The 20,947-nt window shown below is 39.8% G+C and overlaps 1 protein-coding gene across 1 annotated transcript in view; it reads left to right on the forward strand.

Moving 5' to 3' along the window:
* The first annotated feature begins 2,658 nt into the window (after positions 1 to 2,658).
* msi2b (musashi RNA-binding protein 2b) overlaps positions 2,659 to 20,947 on the forward strand; it is a 434,292-nt gene continuing 416,003 nt past the window's right edge. Inside the window, exons 1-4 of the mRNA XM_037688064.1 lie at positions 2,659 to 2,844; positions 3,178 to 3,218; positions 3,564 to 3,645; positions 4,114 to 4,198. Of these exons, the coding sequence (XP_037543992.1) occupies positions 2,783 to 2,844; positions 3,178 to 3,218; positions 3,564 to 3,645; positions 4,114 to 4,198 (270 nt within the window). The 5' untranslated portion in view covers positions 2,659 to 2,782. The remainder of the gene's footprint in view (positions 2,845 to 3,177; positions 3,219 to 3,563; positions 3,646 to 4,113; positions 4,199 to 20,947) is intronic.

The following is a 20,947-nucleotide window of genomic DNA, read 5'->3' on the forward strand; positions in this document are numbered from 1 at the left end:
ATTGCTAACAAGCAGACAGATTATGACTCCAATATCAATTCATCCATCCAACTTCCTCTTGTTCTGAAGTTGGGTCGTGGGGGCAGCAGTTTGAGCAGGGAGGTCCAGACATCTTTTTCCACAGCCACCTCTTCCAGCTCTTCTGGGAGGACTCCAAGGTGTTCCCAGGACAACTGGGAGACATAAGTTCATGCTCAATAATCCAAGTAAAAATCCAACAATGTTCAGTCAGGTCAACTGGACGGTTTCTTTTTTTTTTCTGAGACGTTTCATATTTCATCCAAAGGACTTCTTCAATTCTAAGGAGCCACCAAACAAATTGAGTCCCACAGTGGGAAAAAAAACAGTTTGCTGGTGATAAGATGGCCTCCGGGGTCCGCCCTCTCTCCCGTCAACTCCTCGGAGGCAGTCGTGCCAAAGTGGTTCAAAATTAGAGAGAGACATATTATCTCCAGCGTGTCCTGGTTCTTCCCCGGGGTCTCCTCCCAGTCGGATATGCCTGAACACCTCCCTAGGGACGCACCCAGGAAGCATCCTTACCAGAGTTTGTGGGTGTGGAACACTAGACTAGCTCTTTACCCTCACTAGGGTCCTTGAGGGGTCATGGGTGTTTGCCCATCCAGTGTATGTCTTTTGTGGACTTGGAGAAGGCGTTTGACCGTGTTTCTTGGGGTACACTGTGAGGGATGCTCCGTGAGTATGGGACTGGGGCCCATTGCTACAGGCTGTTTGGTCCCTTTACAAGTGATGCAGCAGTAAATCTGACCCCTCCAGGGAGAGAGTTTGACTCTGCCAAGGCTGCCCATTGTCACCGATTCTATTCATAACTTTTATTGACAGAATTTCTCGATGCAGCCAGGAGGCGGAGGTAGTCCGGTTCAGTGGCCTCAGGAGTCCATGTCTACTCTTTGTAGATGATGTGGTCCTGGCGTCATCATGCTGTGGTTTTCAACTCTCTCTGGAGCGGCTCACAGCCGAGTGTGAAGCGGCTGGGATGAGAATCAGCACCTCCAGATCTGAGGCCATGGTCCTGAACCAGAAAAGGGCGGATTGTTCTCTTCAGGTCGAGGGTGAGGTTCTGCCTCAAGTGGAGGAGTTCAAGTATCTCGGGGTTTTGTTCATGAATGAAGGAATAATGGAGCGTGAGCTTGACAGACGGATTGGTGCAGCATCTGTAGTGTTGCGGACTCTGTGCTGGTCCATTGTGGTGAAGAGAGAGCTGAGCTGTAAGGTGAAGCTCTCTTTTTACCAGTCGGTCTACGTTCCTACCCTCACTTAAGACCATGAACTCTGGGTAATGACTAAAAGAATGTGATTGCAGATACAGGCGGTTGACTCCAATAATGAAAGGCAAATAAAAAAAAAACTGATCTTGAGTGATCAGTTAGTGCTTAAAGATAATTCTCAGAAAACACCAGATTTTAGCTCAACACTTGTAAGATTTACTAAATTTGAGCCGTTTTGTGTTTGTTACAGTCACTTAGTTGTGGTGGCCATCTTGAATCAGATCAATCCCTAACATTAATTCACTGTAGAGGTTCATCCAATTTTTACTTTTTTGCAAGTTTCATGATTCAGCAGTGGTTCATGAGATATTTTGCTAACAGACAAACAAAAAGATAAACACACATGCATGGGCACACATACAGACAACAACATTATCATCCTTTAGCCTTCTGCTGGGACAAATATCAGGGGGCTTTATCTCATTGAATGGATAATTTTTAAACCCTAACGTGACGCGGTTATTTAAAAATCCTCTCAAAGATGTAAGACTTGAAAAAATATCCTCTTGGAATGATGTTTTTAATTATCTGTAAAGCAACAGAAGCCCATATTATAAAAGTGATGGACAAAAAACAGATTTCATTCACTTGTTAGTATTCCAATTATCATTCAATTATAAACAAGATGGAAGTTTACTGGTGCTGCACATTTCCAGTTTTACACTTTGCTTCACACAGTATGGAGCTTTCACTTGGATTAAACTTTGATTATCTTCTAATAGACACTTTGGAGGCAACGTGATAACTTAAATGTTAACTAGAAAACAATAACTGACCCACTTTTTAATGTGATTTCAGTGGGGACTATATTGCGCCGCGGAAGAATAGAATGGAATGCCTTTATTGTCATTTATAAACAAGTACAATGAGACAGAGAGCCACACCTTTTTTTAGTGCAAACATGCTTAAAACATACCTAAAAATATATAACTCAATCTAGATATAGCACTATGAAAGTAATAAACAAAAATTATTTCACAATTATATAAATTTGAATATTGGACATTATGGATGCTAGTGAGTTAATTAAAAGGTAAGGTAATTAAAAGTATGAAATGTCAGTAGTATTGCACAATAGAAGAATTAGAATCATATGCAGGCAAATGTATTTTCATGTTGCTTTTAAAAACAACTTTTGCAAAACACATAAACTAAAAGTAAAACAATAACTCATAAATATTGTGTCCACTATAATAAGAAGCCACCGGCACCTCTCGTGGTTTATTGCTTAATTAAATGACAAATCGGAGGATTGGTTTGCAGATTGCCTGAATTGACGTCAATTGGATTGGTTAGGTGACAGAGCTAAGCTCCGCCCCCCTGTGGGCCAAGGTAGAGAGGGAGGAGGGAGCAAGGGGGCTGAGCTGATCCCACGTGTGACGCTTTCATTCCCGGCTCAGTAATATTCTCATAGCGGGGCTTTGCATATCTCCTGCCCTATCTGTGTGTGTCTGTCACTGTTACTGTAGTTCCAGCCGCGATAGTTCGGACTAGATATGGAAGGAGACGGGAGTCAAGCCACGTCCGGAAGCCTAAACGACTCACAACATGACCCGGGGTAAGAACCTTCTTCTAAATTTAAACCCGAAGGTGCGTTTTCTTCTTGGAGAGGACTTCGGCTCTCTCCGCCGCGCTGGGTGCTCGTGTCCTCCTCAGCACTTCACCGGTCCGTTCCCAGTTTTTAAAGACAAGCTTCGAGAGAAGTGCCCCCCCCCCCTCTCTTTTTCCTCCTCAACCCCCCCTCCTTTTTTCATGTAGACACAATTCCTGACTCGCGAATGCGCTTTCATAGTCTTCCTTTGATCCTTTAAGGTCGCTTTTAGAAGTAGTTAGTCGTCAAAATGGCCGAACTGACATCTGGACTGACTTCTGTTGTGTTTTCTCCTCGCAGTAAAATGTTTATCGGCGGCCTCAGCTGGCAGACCTCACCAGGTGAGTGTTCTTCTCCTCGCATGTGTTCCGTTCGCTCGTTTGGCCGCCTGGCGCGCGTGTGAACGCATGTATGCACGTCTGAGGCGAGCGGTTGCACTGGCTGCGTGTGCTCTGGATGGGATATGTGCGCGCGCGGCGGCGGCGGCGGTTATTTTTGATCTCCGTCCATCTGAAGTCCTCTATTCGACCCCTATGCGCATCGCGCGGGGTCTGCGTGCTTGTTTTGTTGTTGTTTTTGTCTCTTTTCCTGTCTGTAAAAGCATATGTTTCTGTCAAATAATGACCCCCCCCCCCCCCCCCCCCCTCTTTTTTCCCGACATCTCTCTCTCTCTGTTTTCCACACAGACAGCCTTAGAGACTATTTTAGTAAATTCGGAGAAATCAGAGAATGTATGGTGATGAGAGACCCCACGACGAAACGCTCAAGGTAAATAAATACGGGGCTCCCCCCGCCCCCCCTCCCCTCCTACTTTTGCCTTCCAGTGCTCGTATCGCTTTACTTTCGCCGTGTTTAGTGTTTAATCCAAGGCGCGCGCGCGTGTCCCCGTGCGCGCGCTCGCCCGCGTGTGGTTTCTCAGCAAGCCAGATAAGCTTTAAATGCGCGCTGCTGTAAAGCTGCGGCCGCATGCAATTTGACATTGACTTTGTGACTGCAGCGCGGTGTCTGCGCGCGCGGCGTCGTGCTCGCACGCGCGCACTCTCAACACGCCGAGGATCGATCCTCCCGCGTGTCCTCTGTGTCTGCTTATGACACATTTGTAAAGGAACACAACGCCAGCAATAATAAGGTCACGTTGCAGAAGCTTTATTAGAAGTTGCTGCAATGTTTCCAACACAAAGTGTGTGCGCGTGTGCGTTTTTAACACTCCTTGTCTGTTTTCTTTCTCTCTTGCAGAGGATTTGGGTTTGTTACGTTTACAGACGCTGCCAGCGTAGATAAAGTCTTAGCTCAACAGCACCACGAGTTAGACTCAAAGACGGTGAGTTAATGTTATCTGCACTTATGTAAGAGTTTATTCATGTTCTGTCCCTCTGCTCAGCTGTGACTTTTGCACACCCATGTCCCGGCGTTGGGCAAACTCCAGTTAAGGTGAACAGTCCGTCAAAGTCTAAATGCAAGTTCACAAATAATAATAATAATAAGAAGAACAGGCCTTCACTTCAGGTTGACTGTTATATTTCACTTTTACTTCTGCAGTTGAGTGAGGCTGACACGCCCCCTCTTCTGTGCTGCTGCCACATGTGCAGCGTGCACATATCTCATGTGGACACAGAAGGGCGTGCTGTCTCAGGACTGCTGCCTGGCGTCTGTTTGACCCAGCAGATATTGGACTGGATCGCTGCCGCTGCGCTGATAGTGCAAGCGGAGGAGAAACGTGGGCTTAAAACCATAACCGTCTCCACACACATCGCCGTCAACTTTCAGACTTCTCTAATTCCCACTAATCTGAGCCCAGTCCGTATGATCAATATGTTCAAACCAATTAAATGATTTATTACACAGCTACAGCGCAAGCAATCGGGGTAAATAGTTGCCGCCGTTCAAATCCACAAATATCCACATGCTGACATAAACTGAAGAATGTTTGGTGTGGTCTTCTTGAAGTTTGTAAGCAGATGAATAATTAAATGAGCTCTTCATATTGTGAGAGATATTTACACTGATGGATTAGATAGGATGCAGCCGGAGTTATATTTATCTGTAAAATCCAGATGTTCCGGCGTAATTTATTCAAATGCAGTGCACATGCGAACGATATCTGAAGAAATATATCTTAAAGATTATAAAAGGATTAGAGTCCAGGTAATCTGTGCAGGATAGTACAACTAAATGTATGTTTCTTATTGCGGTGTCCTTGAGCTTCAGTGTGTGTTGGCTTGTTGTTTGCTGGACAGCAGATGTTTTAGTTCTTTTAACGGAAAGGTTTGTATTAAGGCGGCTGCCCCCTTATTTATTTTTTTTTACTGGCAAGCTATGACCTTTCCGGCTGGTCTAGCTCAGTGTTGGAGGCTTTCTCCACTTTAGTGTTTCTGCTAGTCTACGACTGAGTAATTACCTTTTTTTTTTAAACAGGAAGCAATGCACGCTTTTCTATTATTGCAAATAAAAGTGCAAATTCATATTGGGGAGCAATTGCTCTCGTCATATCGTTCCTGTTACTGCTCTGAGTCCACCTCCGGTGTCTCACCTGTGTTTAGTGTCCCTGCGTAGATACGTTGTATTTGTTATGTCCTCAGCCGTATCAGCTCTATTACTGTGTTATGGGAATACGGGTGATAAGACCATGCAGTGGCTTCATTTTCTGCAGTGAATATGGAGGGAAGGCAAGGTGAAATGACCAATAAGTAAAGCTAACAGCGTCGCAGAAAACTCCCGGGCTTCCATACAGGCTGCTGGAGCCGTGGTAACGATTCAGACCCACTTTGAATCTGGAGCGGTTTGATAACTTCCCAGTTTGACATTTTGAATGAACAGCTTTGTGACAGTTTGACAGCATATATACTTACAGCAAAAGGTCGATGGGAGGGTGTGTAAGTGAGGGAGGGCGACGTATAAAAATACCCTCACACCTGAGCCGCGGCCTGAGCGGGTGGGGGTTCTGCGGTCTCGTTCACTGATGCTTGATAGAGCGGCCGTTGATTTGTTGCCTTGCCCGGAGGCACCCGTCGAACACTGGCAGTAGGAAACGGTTAAATTCCTGGTGTTGTTTTAATTAGTCTGTTAAGATATTCATTGGATTACACTGATGACCTGCTAACACCAACAGTCTCAAAGCAAGTGTTTTTTTCTCTTACACCTATTGATTGCTGAATTCTGCTTGCATCAGTAAAAAAACATCCTTATTTTGTTTTTAGCAATGCGGATTCTAAATACTGCCTTGGCAAAATATTAGTAACTTTTATTAAGAGATACTATGGCATGCTTAAACTACCCCGCAGCCACGATGGAAAGACACAGCTTCAGTCAGTTTTTCATCAACTGATGCGATCTCACCTGTTTTAGGCTTCAGGGCGTATTTGGCAGACATGTGTCCTACGTTTTAGATATGACACCTTGAGAGCCGAACAAAGACATTTTAACGTTTTACATCAAATCTTCATTGGCAATGAAGTCACAAAGTTCTGCAGCCACTCACACGTAAAGCTTATTGTGAAGTTTACAGTGCAGTTGTTTTCTTTCATTTTATTTATTATTATCACTATGTCAGTTTTTTCTTCCCTACGTTAAAATCAATGCATTTTTATTCTGACATACTAGCTGATAATAAATAGATTGCACTTGAAATCTCTTTAACTTTTCATACTTTGGCTTAGTTTTTAATGACCACAAGCTAAAGCGTTATAGAGTGTAATGTTTACAGAAATTTAAAGCCAAGTTACATTTTCATAGCCATGAATATTATCATTACATTCACAAACCAAATTTAAATTTGAAGCCCAGATAATGACAAGGTTAACTAGAGAAACTGCATTTCCTGCTTACTGCAGAACTTTGCTGAAAAACAGCTGAAATTAGTTAAAACATGCTGAAACGGAAGAACAAGCCTAAGTTAGTAGAAGGAAGCAAAAGGAACACATATTTGCTGAATTAGGTTTAAATGAGCAGAAATTAACATAAAAATTAGGACATTTGTTAAATAAGCTGAAATTAGGCAAAAGTAGCTGAAAAGTAGCTGAAGAAGCATAAAGAAGTTTAAACTACCAGAAGGAAGCAAACAGAGCTGAAATGAGCCCCCAAAATTTAGATTTATTTGAAAAAGATTAAATTAGCATAAAACAGCTAAATAGTTTCAGAGGTAGGAGGAAAAAATATGAAACTAGCAGAAATAACTCGAATGGAGCTTAACAACCTTAAATTAGTGGAGAATAGTTAATTAGGCTGAAAGTTGCAGAAATTACCACAAAAAACTCGAATTTATCTGAAAACAGCCGAAATTAGCCACAAAAAAAAAAAAAAAAAGTAGCTGAATAGGTAGAAGAAGCTTAAATTAGCAGAAGAAAGCAGGAAGAACATGTTTGCCCATTTAGGTTGAAAGAAGCCAAAAGGAGTACAAAAAGTGGAAATTATCTGAAAAAAGCAGAAATTAAAAAACAGCTGAAAAGTAGCTATAAAAAGCAGAAAAAAAAGTTAAATTACCAGAAGGAAGTAAAGAGAGCACTTTTTTTCTGAATTAGGATGAAAAAAAGTTGAAATGAGTGCAAAAAATGTGGAATTAGCAAAAAAAAAAAAAAGCTAAAATTAGCATAAAATGGCTAAATTGTAGCTGAAATAGCAAAAATGGCTGAAACTTGCATAATCAATCAACCTTTATTTATACAGGTAAATCCCATTGAGCCTCGAGGACTCATTTACAAGAGAGACCTGATTTCAACAAAGAAAGATGACAACAATGGACAACAGCAACAACAATAAGCAGTTATAAAAAACTCATACTACAGTTTTTTTTTTTTTTTTTTTTTTTTAACAAATAGGATGGCTAAAAGGAAAAAGGTAACAAAACAAACAAAAAAAAAAACAGCTAGATTCCAAGACAAATGTATAAAACTAAAAACAGGAACATGTCTGCATTGGACCCCGCCAGGAGTCCAACAGATTCTTAAAGCCACTTAGAGAGGTCAGCTTCAGCTGAAATTAGCTGAAATAAGTTAGAAGCACAGAAATGTTGTAGTTAGCAGAAAGAATCTAAAAATGATCACAAGAAAGCTGAAATAACAGCTGAAATTAGCTGCAAGTAGCTGATTTTTAAAAAAAAATTTACACAAGGAAGCGAAAGAAGCTAAAGCATAACAAGATGTGAAAGGAGCAGTAAAAGGTTGTAAATAGATCTGAAGAGTTGAAGGATGTAAAATGATCTCAATTCATTTCCTACGATAAAAAGAAATGTCAGAAAAGGCTAAATATTTCAAAAAGCTAAAGTTGCACCAATAACAAAAGTCATAGCAGGATTGTCCTGGAAGAGCTGAACTTTTTGATATCTTCATGATCAAGTTGTTGAAAAAGCACAACAATAGTGAACTGAGAAAGAGGCCGAAAAGCATACGAAAGAAAAATGGATCTCAATAGTGTGAATGCTTCATAAATGTTCACACAATCAGTGACTTCAGCTTTAGAACCAACCTAAAGCACCGTGTTTATTTTTAATTTGATGACCATTTTTTTAAACAAGTGCATATCAGTGCCTTTAACAAACAGACGTTTGATCAAATATTTGCTGTAATTTTATCTTTTCCTATTTGCTAGTGCACAGTTGTTCTCCCATAAGCCTGCAGCAAAAGATTTCTGACGTAAAGTAGCTGTTTGTGTTGCCTTTCTCACTGTTTGTCACCAGGCTTTATCAGCTGTGCTGTTTTGTGCCTTAACGCTCACACTATCAAGATCGCGCTGCGTTCAGATCTATCATATCTTTTATAAAGTTGCAAAGCAGTGGGGGGAAAAATGAATCGGGTTAGCAAAATGTGGATGGTTCTTGATGTGCTTGCAGATGTTGATTTGATGCAAGTCTTCTACTTTTATGGCGCTTGGATAAATCCTTATACGTTCCTTTGTCCTGTGTAACCTTGAACAAAGTGAGCGGCTGGAGGTGATACGACTGTGGACAAGTTGAGTCACGACTTTATGGCATATAGTTACTTTTAATAAAATTATTCTGGTCATTGTGAATAAATCTACAAAACTTTTAGATTTTAATAAATCTAAAGTTCGGTTTTGAAGTTTCCTTTTTTTTTAAAAAGCCTAAAAATGTATTGAACCATAATAAAAATAAGTTAAAGTAGAAAACGTTGGTTTGGAAAAGACAGTTTTAGACCTTTCTTTTTTGAGTTTGATGAATTACAAATAACCAATTGTGAATGTTTTTTCGGCTTTACAGCGGATAAAGCGAAGGGAATTGTGAAAAATTTTATTTCACAGTGTAGAAGACAGAAGAGTGGTCTGAAAGCATCAGAAATACTATTATCAACAACAGCAACAACAACAAAACACGCTTCTAAAGGCTACAAAACAAGCAGGTTTAAAGAGCGCTTACACAGAATTGTTACCATGTTCAAAGGACAGAGTGCCGAGAACAAACTGGGAGAAGTTTATTGAGGTTGATGTGGAAATTTTGGAAAAATCTACAGCTGAAGGGGTATTTTCAGCCCTTAGCATGCGCCGTTCACTGAATTAAGTTGGACTTGAATGGAAAAGATCAAGAAGGAAATTACTGTTTAAAAAAGGCACAAAAGGAAAAGACGATTTTCTGCAAAAGCCTTCTGCAGATCAGTTACTCAGCCCCTGATAATGTTTCATGAACGAAGGAGACCAAAGTCAGGCTTTCTGAATGCATTGCATCAGTTTGCATAGCATAGATAAAATGAAACCAGTGAGGGAAAGAACCCTCTTTATGTGGTAAAACATGGTGAGGGTTGTGTTATACTCTGAACACTGCTTTGCTTACCTCTGTTACTGATGGCACCGGATGTCTTAAAGGAGTGGTGAAATCAAAGAATTACCAAGGTGTTTCAGGGTTAAATTAGTGCTGGAAAACTAGTTTTGGGTTTCTCAGCTGGATAGAGACCCAGGGCACACATCTGTCAGTGGAGAGAAAAAAAATAAAAAGAAGGACAAAAAGAAAGTGGATGCTTTTAAACTGGCCAGCAACAATCATTCGCCTTAAACCCACGTAAGACCTTTACGAGTTGAAATCATTTGCGCAAGAAAGGGCACTTCCAAAGATGACATAGCTCAGTCACGTAGGAGTTGAAGAGGGTCCAAAATTAACAACAGCCTGACAAAAGACATTTCCAAATAGCCACGGTAAGAATAATTGTTGCCAAAGGTTTTGTAACACAATCTGTGTGAAGGTTGCCAGTAAGTGATCGGCACAGGAATTTTAAAGGTACTTACTGAAACAGTAAATTCTAATATACAAAGGTTACCCTGAACTATTTCAAATGGTGCCATTTATTTCAGCAGCTTTCCAGATAGATTGGTATGCAATTCTGAAATGTGGGTATGCGCTCAATGTAAATAAAGAACTCATCTCTGTATACTGTACTGAAAGAGTTTTAGCCAAAAGACATATAGTACAGTAGTGCCTCACTTATCGCGGGGGTTACGTTCCAGACACCCCCACAATAGGTGAAAATCTGCGAAATAAGGATTTTATATTTATTTTAGTATTTATATATATATTTAAGACTTTCTAAACCCTTCCCACACTCTTGAAATGTTCTTAACAATGCTCTAAACTCTCTAAATGCTCTAAAAGAGCACAGCAAAAAAGAGCAGACAGACTGATGCTACTGAGCCAACCAGTGCCAGGGATACAAAGTTCAAGGTTCTTTATAGTCATTTGCATCACATGTGGTGCATGAGGTAGGATGAAATTGTGTACCTATAGTCCCAGTTACACCCAAAAATAGTAAAAAAAATAAAGTATAAAAAGAAATGGTATACAAGGCTGTAAGATATACACTAAACACTAATAATGTAAAAGAATACAGTGTATTAAACAGCAACCTGAACATGAGTCTGTAGTGAGCAGATGGGTATGAATACAGCAGCTTAAAGGCAAGAAATCAGCAGCCCAGATAAAGTGACATGTCACCAATTAAAGTGGCATTACAGTGATTTTTCCAGTTAAGGATTTAACAGCTTCAGGGTAGAAGCTGTTCCTCAGTCTAGTGGTTCTACACTTAATGCTCCTCAACCTCCTGCCTGAGGAGAGCGGGGCAAACAGTGTGTGTGCTGGGTGAGTGGGGTCCTTCATGATGCAGGTGGCTCTCTTCCTGCATCTAGAGGTGTACATGTCTGTGATGGTGGGGAGGCTGACTCCAACAGATGTCTGTGCAGCCTTCACCACTCTCTGCAGAGTTTTTCTTTCTGCAGCTGTGCAGCCTCCATGCCACACGTTGATGCTGGAGCACAGGATGCTCTCCACTGCACACCTGTAGAAGGAGGTGAAGACTGAGCTTCCCAGAGCAGCTCGTCTCAGCCGTCTGAGGAAGTAGAGTCTCTGATGAGCATTCTTGATCAGGCTGGTGGTGTTGTTGCCCCAGCTGAGGTTGTCATTCAGGTGGTGGTGTTGGGGGGGGGGGGGGGGGGGGCACAAGGTGTGTTTGCTCCTCTGGAAATCCACAATCAGCTCCTTCATCTTCTTCACATTCATGTGAAGGTTGTTCTTCCTGCACCAGCTCTCCAGGTGTTCCCCCTCCTGCCTGTAGCTGGACTCATCACTGTTTGTGATGCATCCCACCATTGCTGTGTCCTCTGCAAACTTTACAATATGGCAGCCTGGATGGGTAGGTACACAGTCATATGTGAGCAGAGTGAACAGGAGGGGGCTCAACACACAGCCCTGGGGGGAGCCAGTGCTGAGGGTTATGGTGGAGGAGGAGGAGAACTTGTTGATCCTCACTGACTGTGGTCTGTTGGTTAAGAAATCCAGGACCCAGTTGGAAATGGAGGGGCTACAGAGCACAATGCTCTGGCTGGTCGCCTTCCATCAGTCAGCCAATCCTGTGTTGTGTTTACAATTTTATGTTGAAAACCTAAAGTCGAACCGCAAAGTACCGAGTGCATCAAAACTGACGGACATCTACTTACATTGATGTAACTATTTATAACTTCAAAAAGCGTTCAATACAAAAACTATTGACTTATTTACTATTTACCTATTTAACTATTTATAACCTATTTTCAGTCACTTTCTGTAGGTAAACAAGCCCATGTGGTAGTTGGCAGCTGTACACAAATTTTATATAAAGTCAATTATTTAAGGAACACGTAAGCTACTGATATGAGAAAGAAGTGTGGATTTGTTTCTTACTTCCTTTTTTTAAAATCAGTATTCATGGCATTACTTTACCTTTAAAAGAATATTCCATGCCAATTCCAAGTGCGGTTCTGTGGAAAACCTTTGATGAGTTAAAATCTTACCAGCCTCTATTTTGAAATAATGGAGTTTACAGCCCACAGGACTGACAGCTTACAGCTAGTCTGAATCCAACCATGACTAAAGTGGATTCCTACTATCGTATAACTCTAATCCAGAAGGTTTCTTAGCATTCTGTGAAACAGTATTTTAAAGAGATTTGTTTTTGCCACCATCAATTTTATATTGCATGATTATTTACATAAAATTATGTAATTATTTTGTCAAATCCATCACAAATTTTTGATTATTTTTCTCCAAAATAAACATGTAATGCAAAATTGACAGACGGGTAAAGATAAAAAAAAAAAAAGTTTGCATTAAAATAAAAGATAAAAATAAAGTGCTATGTGTTATCATTGTATGTTTCTATACAATGATGAAATTAGTTCTCTGTGTTTAACCTATCACACGTGAGATACACCACCCAGGTGGAGCAGCTATGTAAGCAGTTAGGGATTGGGTGTCTTGCTCAAGGACACCACGACATGTTGGCATGGCGGAAAGTTGACCCTGTGACATTCTGGTCCCAAGCCGGCTGCCGTACCCTCTACACCACAGCTGCTCCATCTGGAGTAGTTTTAGGATGACCAAAGGGATCCACTTCCAAAGTGGACTGCTGTCTTCTTAAAACAAGTTTTCAAAATGTTATAGTAGGTGATGCAAACTCTAATATTTAAACTTTTCATCAATTTTGATTTACATTTATTTTGACTGGAATATTGCATTCCAGCTAGAGCTGACCCCAGTCTGCCCTTGATGTGCCGCACCTCTCTGCTGCCATTTTTGTCTCCAAAAACAACCACATAATTCCATCCATCTTTACCCGCTTCTTCCTTTTTGGGTCACGGGTTTCACTGGTGCCCATATCCAGCAATCACTGTGCGAGAAGCGGGGGACACCCTGGACATGTCTCCAGTCCATCACAGGGACATAGAGACAAACGAGACAAGCAACCATTCACTCTCTCTCTCTCACACCTAGGGACAATTTAGTTACCAATCAGACCAACATGCATGTTTTTGATCTGTGGGAAGAAACCAGAGTACCCATGGAGAATGCCTATACATGTGCAGAGAGAACATGTAAACTCCATCTAGATAGGTCTCGGGCTGGGATTTGAACTGGCAACCTTGTCACTGAGAGGCAACAGCTCTACCAACTGCGCCACCATGCCACCCACCACATACAGTAAATACCTGTGTATTGTAAAACTGATGGTGAAGTAAAGGTCTGTAAAACAGCATTTGCATTTTTTAGCTCAGTCTACATCAGGTAAGATATTAATTGTTCGTAGCTTTTCCATAGAGCCCCATTCAATATGGTTGGATTATCTTGTTAAGTGATAGATAAAAAGCAAATCTAAAAGCGCCACATCTTACTTTGATTTCTCAGATGCGTTATCAATCAAGATCATAATTTAATCATAATGAATTGAATCAAGTTAAAAGATTTTGTGTTCTTTTCAGCTTACAGTCAGGATAACCAGAGATAAAAGATGGGCACATCATCAATGCATTTAATTAATTTATTTTTTAATATTGCACGCTCTGCTTTTTGTCCGGTTCTGAAAGCACTCAGAGAAGGATGAATGTGAATGAGACATATGGGCATACACACCCCGAGGGCTTCTGAACACACATGCTGGTAATTCAGAACATATTTACCATTTTTCATGATGTTTTGTTGAATTGAGGAAAATGCATCTCGTAGCATCTGTTCCCGAAGATGTTTCAAGGCAGGCTGGGAGTGAACAAGGGAGATCATAGAACATGATTTTGCATTCTACAAGTGACAGCTGAAACATTTACTAGGCAGTAGATGGATTGCTGGTCGGTATACAAGTTCCTTTCGTATGTGTGTGTTTGTGTGTGTGTGTTATGCAAAGCAGTTTTAATAGTTCGGAAAACAAAACAAACAAAAAAATATCCGGGCTGGGTAAATCTACGAAATACAAAAGCTCCGTACAAATGCAAAACTGAACTTGTAAAACCATTCATCACACTTCAAATTACTTTATTATCAACCGTCAGTAAAAGGCCGGGGCCGGCGATAATGTTTCTGCCTGCGTTTGTGTGCGACCGTGTTTGTGTCTGTCATTTACCAAAATATCTCATGAGCCACGGGATGAATTTTAATGAAACTTGGAGAATGTAATCACTGCATGCACCTCTACAACTCACTCCCTTTTAGAGGTAAGCCTATTCAAGATGGCTGCCACAGCCCACTGACCCAATTAAACACAAAAATTGCAATAACTCATCTTTTTTTTCAGATATTGACCTAAGATTTGGTGTGAATGTAGCTGAGACTGAACCTCATCACATATTTTAGCACTAACAGAAGATGCAGGATTTTTGTATAAAATATTGCAATTGATTATTTGAAGTAACTCTTTGTCTGTTAGCCAAATATCTCACGAACCACTGGATGGGTTTTAATGAACCTTTTAGGAAATAATCATTGGATGTACATCTACAACTGATTAACTTTTGAAGCAAACTTGGTTGAAGATCAATTAACCTGAGAAAACAAAATGTCTCTAAATCAGTCAGTTTCACAGATGTTGCACTAAAATTTAGTATGGTAGTTACAGAGACTAATTCACAACTAATACTCCAAATGCTTCTCATTGTGCTAGATCAGGGGTCTGCAACCTGCGGCTCTGGAGCCACATGCGGCTCTTTGGTCCCTCTGCAGTGGCTCTTTCAAGCTTCGACCAAAACTGACATGAAACTGAATTTTACTGGTTGCTGTAACAACTTAAAGGGCTAGTTTTAGCAGTTTTCCTGTAGTTTATTTTGCAAATATATGAATAATAGAAACATTACAAGAAGTAAAACATACTTTCACTTTATGCTTTATTTCTTCAAAGTAGGATACGTAATTTTTCTACAATTAAAAAAAATCACATAAGAATGCATAGTTTATTGTTTTAGCTTTTAGAAACGGGGCAAAAACTATATAATGTTTTCCTTCTTTACAAGAATCTTGTCTTTTATTTTGTCTTCGAGTGTAAAAATATCAATAAATGTTAAAAATCATTAGATTTTTTTTAGTTTTATAAAATCACCCCTACTGTCCAGAAAAGCGCCCTCCAACAAACTTAAAGTGGTCCGTGGGTCACCAGTTGAGAATCCCAGTTGTAGCAGGTATTGTGGCTCCGGACACGTTTAATTTAGTGAACAAAGGGGCAGAAATGGCTCTTTTGATCATAAAGGTTGCTGACCCCTGTGTTAGAGGTTAGCTTCAAACTTTAGCATTAACTGTCTGTTAGCAAAATGTGTCTTGAACCTGTCTGGAAGGTATCATTGGATATACTGGTTAAGTTCTGGGGTTAACCTGATTTAACATCACTACCACCGCTAATCAGTATGAGACAACACAAACATGGGGATAACTCAGTCAATTATGCAAATACTAAGCTAATACTAAGCTAATCAAAGGTGGAAGTAGCAAAAAGTACTTTGGGTGTCCTATCGTGACACATTTTATGACATTATTTTTTATGTTTGACAAAAAATGGCTAAAATTTTAGCCTAAACCCTGGGTATGAAAGGAAGCAGGTGAAATGCATTCCTTCAAGGAACGCTACACTTCTAATGTTTTTTTTTTTTTTTTTGGTGTGTGTGTTAAATTCACACTACCATGTAGAGCCTGGCAGCATGTACTGTATGTTTGCATGTAAGGGAAACATATTTTTGTGGTCTAGGATGACGCCAGCTACAATCGACCCCAGGTCAGCTTGTGCTGGCAGTCCTGATGTTTCAGGCTGAGTCAGGAAAGGGCCCAGGAGGAATTCAGGAGGGGAGGCATGGATGAGCAGCAGCTCAATAGGATTTGGACATAAAGTCAAATCAGTGGGCTAAACTGACTTGCTCGTGTTTAAGTATAGGTGCTCCATCTTCTGCAGTTAATTAAGGGTGAAGGCAGTATTAGCACACGCCGTTTCTGTCGCTTGTCACATGCACATCGCCGGATGTTCGTCAAAGCAAGAACGTTGTATCTTGTGCAATATTGCATGTTTTCTGGAACAGACAAGGAGGGCAATTTGTCTGTGTGAGCACAGCGTTGGTAAAAATTGTACTGCAAATCTGAGTATCATAACAAGCGTTAAGTTCACGGCAAAACATAAAATAAAATCAGTGAAGATTGACAGCACAGATAGGGCGCATTTACGTTTTAATTTCTCATCTGTTCTGCTGCTATCACACACGCACACCTGTGGACCTGCTTGCACTTTTATAAGGAGAAGCTGCACGCTTTGATAAGGCTTTTCCTTTTAGCTTAAACGCCACATCATCACGGAAGTGCAGATATGTCTTAAGAGAGAGGGAACGAGTTTACCCAGGAGCTGCATTAATATATGAAATTCTTTTGTAAGATGTGAACTTAAGATATATGCTAGTTCTCTGCCCTGATCTCCCACAGCTGAATGCAAAAGCAGCCCTTGGAGACCCTCCAGTAAAAGACAGAGGAAGATAAAAAGATGGTGAGGTTGTTGGGGGATTCCTTTTGGTCTGTTCTCATTTATTATGTTGACATATCAGGTTGTATAATGTCTTGAGGAAATCCACTTTTTGCTCTTTGAGAGATCATATAACAAAGGTGTATCCAAACTTAATATGAAAAAGTCTTGATGTAAGGCACCGTATGTGCATAGTTTGAGCAAATACATAAAAGAGTTGAACTGGAAAGGCCAGTTCTGCTTTAGGCTACAGCTTCATGAGGTACCTCCGCAGCAGCACATCATTACCATGTCAGTAATCGTGCTCATGTGCTCCACGGGAACTGGACCGTGTAGACTGGTTAGATAGTTAAGATTTATCTAAGGCACTCACATTGCAAAAGGCGCACATACTGTAATTGCAGGGCTCTTTGAAAATGACATCACATTAGTGGTTGCCAGTCAATTGTACATAACAGGTTCTGCTAGCATGAGATTGCTGGAGTAATTGAATCAATGGCAAAAAGGACCTCATACATTGTATAGACAGCTGTAGATAACAGCTGCTGGTAATAATAATACCCTAATCTATGCTCCAGATAGAATATTTTCTCACAAGAAAGCGTGGCATTTTTTAAATGTTTGTATATTAGGTCTGGCTCTAGGTTAAAGTGGTCATTTTGCTCTTCATTACTGAGAAGAAAATAATAATAGGTAAACACATCGATGTTTATGTTTAAATTTGTACCCACTGCACCTTAAGTTACATTCATTTCTTTCTATTACAGTGTGATTTTATGGCTGTATCTTTCAGTACTACATATTTTCGGCCTATTCTGGTCAAAGGAAATAGTTCATTTAGCTCCCAGTCTGAATTATGCTTGTGATTTCTTTCTTTCTTTCTTTTTTTTTTTTTTTTTTACCAGTAAAGAAACTCCAGAAGAACAGAGTCAATAAAACATTTTTACTGCCATTACTTGAAGACCATAAAGCTGCAAATAAATTTGAGGTGCGGCTTTCTTCACTGGACTTATGCGTCTTTAGGTCATGACATTTAATACGTTCCAAGTGTTTTATTGTCACCTGTTAGTGCAGTCTTTAGAAGAATGCAATGTTCAATTGGAGAGTAGCACCTTTCTCAGTGCAACACTGTTGATATCCTCTTGATTTTAGACAATAAATTAATAATGATGATTGCAAATAGTAAATGAACTGTACTTATGTAGCACCTTTCTATCTTGTTGAGATACTCAAAGTGCTTTACACTACAATCTGTGTCCTGATTTACCCATTCATACAGCACTCTACTAGATCTGTACAAAGATAATCAGTGCTTTATCACATTCATACACCAATGGGACACACATCGGAGGCAATGAGGGGTTCAGTGTCTTGCCCATGGACACTTGGGCATGTGACTGCTGGTGGAATCGAATCCCAACTCTTGCATTGGAGGACGACTGGTCCAACCACTCAGCCACAGCCACCCTAATTGAGGCCTTTAGTTGTTTAAGTTAGCTTAATTGTTTTGTTAGTTGGCCACTAAGTTACTGTATAATCCACGTAACTGAATGGTTTGTCCACGTATAACTGATTTTTAACTTTTACCCACCTGATGAACATGAACAACTGCTTTGGGGAGATACTTTTTACTCCAACTCTTTTTGTTCTGCTGCATTTCAGACAAACAGTTTTTCAGATATCGTTGGATGCCTAATTTCACCTTCACATGATCATCAACTAATCTTAAAGAATCACACACCAGTCACCTTCATAGAAACTGCTACTTGTTTGTCACACTACTTACATCATTTTAAGGTATTTCTAAAACACTAAAATCTTTCCATATCTTGAAGGATGCATGTCGCCTGCTACCTTTCAATCCAGAGTTTTAAAGTTAGACCGTCTTATGTTGAGAAATGACAAAGGTGGACTTGTTTTGGGCAAACATTGAACTTTTTTTTTTTTTTTTACAAGATATACTCATCGTGTTGTGAATGAGTCTCATCTACTACCACACCAAATTCTAGTTCAATGTATGTAAAATTGACTGCGTTATTAACCATTTTGTGTTTACTAATGTCAATTGGCTTTGGTTGCCATCTTGAATCATGTTGACTCCATAATATGAATATTTGTAGATGTACATCCAATAATTACATTTGGAGAATTTCATTCAAGTCAGTTCAGTGGTTCATAAGATATTTTGCTAACAGACAAACAGATCTAACTCTAAAAGTTAATGGCAACATTTAAACTTGACCAATCTTTTATTGCTCTGAATATGTGTTAAGGGTCAGTCTCAGCCACTACCACACAAAAGTTTAGCTCAATAGTAGTAAAATAGTTATAGCTATTTTTGTGTTTTCAAGGTCAATTGTCTGTGGCAGCCATCTTGAATTGAGTTGCATTTGCAGATAAACGTTTAATTACTTTCTACAAGCTCCATTAACATCTGTTTGGTAGTTTGTGTGATATTTTGCTAATAGGTGCACACACAAGAGACATGGGCAAAAACATTATTCTTCACCTTTTGCCTTTTGGTGACAGGTGATAAAATCAAAATTAGTGGATTAAATTACTGGTAGTTGTTTTAGGATTCAAAGTATTTAAAGAAACAAAAATATGAACATTCTGTTCAGGCTTGAGTGCATTAATATTTGGAAACATACAAATGAGCTTCAAGGTCCATTTGGCTGCACCTAAAGCTTATAGTGAGTGTCTTACACAAGAAAATAAGAGTTAGGATGGAAGTATCAGATGAATCTGACAGTAAAAATTCAGGTTTGCTTGTAAGATTATCCAGTTTCTAATCCTGGCCACTCATACTTGAGTAAGAGTCATATATGAATTTAATACGCAACAAAGAACTGCTACAGATCTTAGTCTTCTAATTATAATTTGCTGTATTTTACTGTATGTATAATTGTGTGTGTATGTATGTATAATTGCCATATGTATTAAAATGAATAATTTCCAATTATAATTTGCTCTAATGATGCTGTATTCATTCTTATCCATCTACTCTCTACAGACTCAGGTTCGGGTTGCTGTTTAATGTCTTTTTTTTAAACAATATTAGTGTTTAGTGTATATCTTAGACCTTTTAGAGTATTGTTCAAGGGCGTCAGAAGCATCCGTAATGTGGGGGGGACACAATGATGTGTGTAGGTGTGTGCTCGTGCGTGTCCGTGCACGTACCATGTGCGCACGCGCAAAGAAGTGTACACTAATGTACCAAAAAAAAAAAAGCTGCATTTCACCTAGATTTCCTTTAATTCCATCCATTTAAAACATGTTTCTCACTAAGTTTGTGTAAATTCATCTGTGGGTTTTAAAGACATTTTAACTTTAATACACTTTAATACAGAGCGTCAGGTCGGCACTATTTGTCTTTATAAAGAAATAAAAGGACTTTTTAACTTGTGTTCAACACTTCTCTTCTAAATTATGTTTCTCATGAAGCTTGAGTTCAATAAGGTGTGGAGTTTTAAAGATATTTCTACTTTAATGCACCTGAACACACAGCGTCTCTTACACCTGCAGCGTCTTACAGCGTCACAGTTACTGCTAAGCTAAGATGCTACAGACGTTGCGCTCCTCTCAAGCATCCTCCTAACATGAATATATGTTTATGATCAATCCCCCTGGTCAACAACTGTCCACACTAAGCTGCTAAACTGGCGAGCGAGTAACACTGTAAGTGCAACAGAGGTGTCTCCATCTCCTCCACCTGTGCGTGTTTTCTGCCGAAGCAGGAGACTCAGCACCTGCACAGTTTCTGCTCTGTGTGTAGAGGTAGAGGTAACCTGGAGGTAACCTGGAAAACCTGGAGTGGAGTTTTAGTAGCTTGAGTATTCTCCTATTAATCAAGTGGAATGGATCTGTTCACAAAGAAAGAGAAACTGCGCCGCCTGAACTAATGTTTCATAGTAAAAAGGGGGGGGGGTGTCCAAATGAACATTTTTTTAATGTGGGGGGACTTGTCCCCTTTACATATAATGGTTGCGACGCCTATGGTATTGTTTAGCGTTTAGTGTTTATCTTCGTGCATATCTTAGGTCCTTATATACTGTTTCTTTTTATACTTTAAAGTTTTGCTATTTTTAGCTGTACCTGGGACATTGTGTACACATTTTCGTTCCACCTCATGTACCACATGTGATGCGAATGACAATAAAGAACCTTGAACTTGAATAATTTTCTATCTAGCCCCTTAAATTCAAGTGCATTGGTCTTAGTCTGTGTTAAACATGTAGGTGCATCATTTTAATGTGATTCTGTGGATGCAGTTATTTTGTTTTTAATACATTTTAATATGTTAAACTGACAGAATAGTGACATTAATTGCTGCTGTGTTTAAGTGT

Source organism: Nematolebias whitei, chromosome 14 (assembly GCF_014905685.2).
Source record: "Nematolebias whitei isolate Nwh7 chromosome 14, NemWhi1, whole genome shotgun sequence".
In the NCBI taxonomy this organism is placed as follows: Eukaryota; Metazoa; Chordata; class Actinopteri; order Cyprinodontiformes; family Rivulidae; genus Nematolebias; species Nematolebias whitei.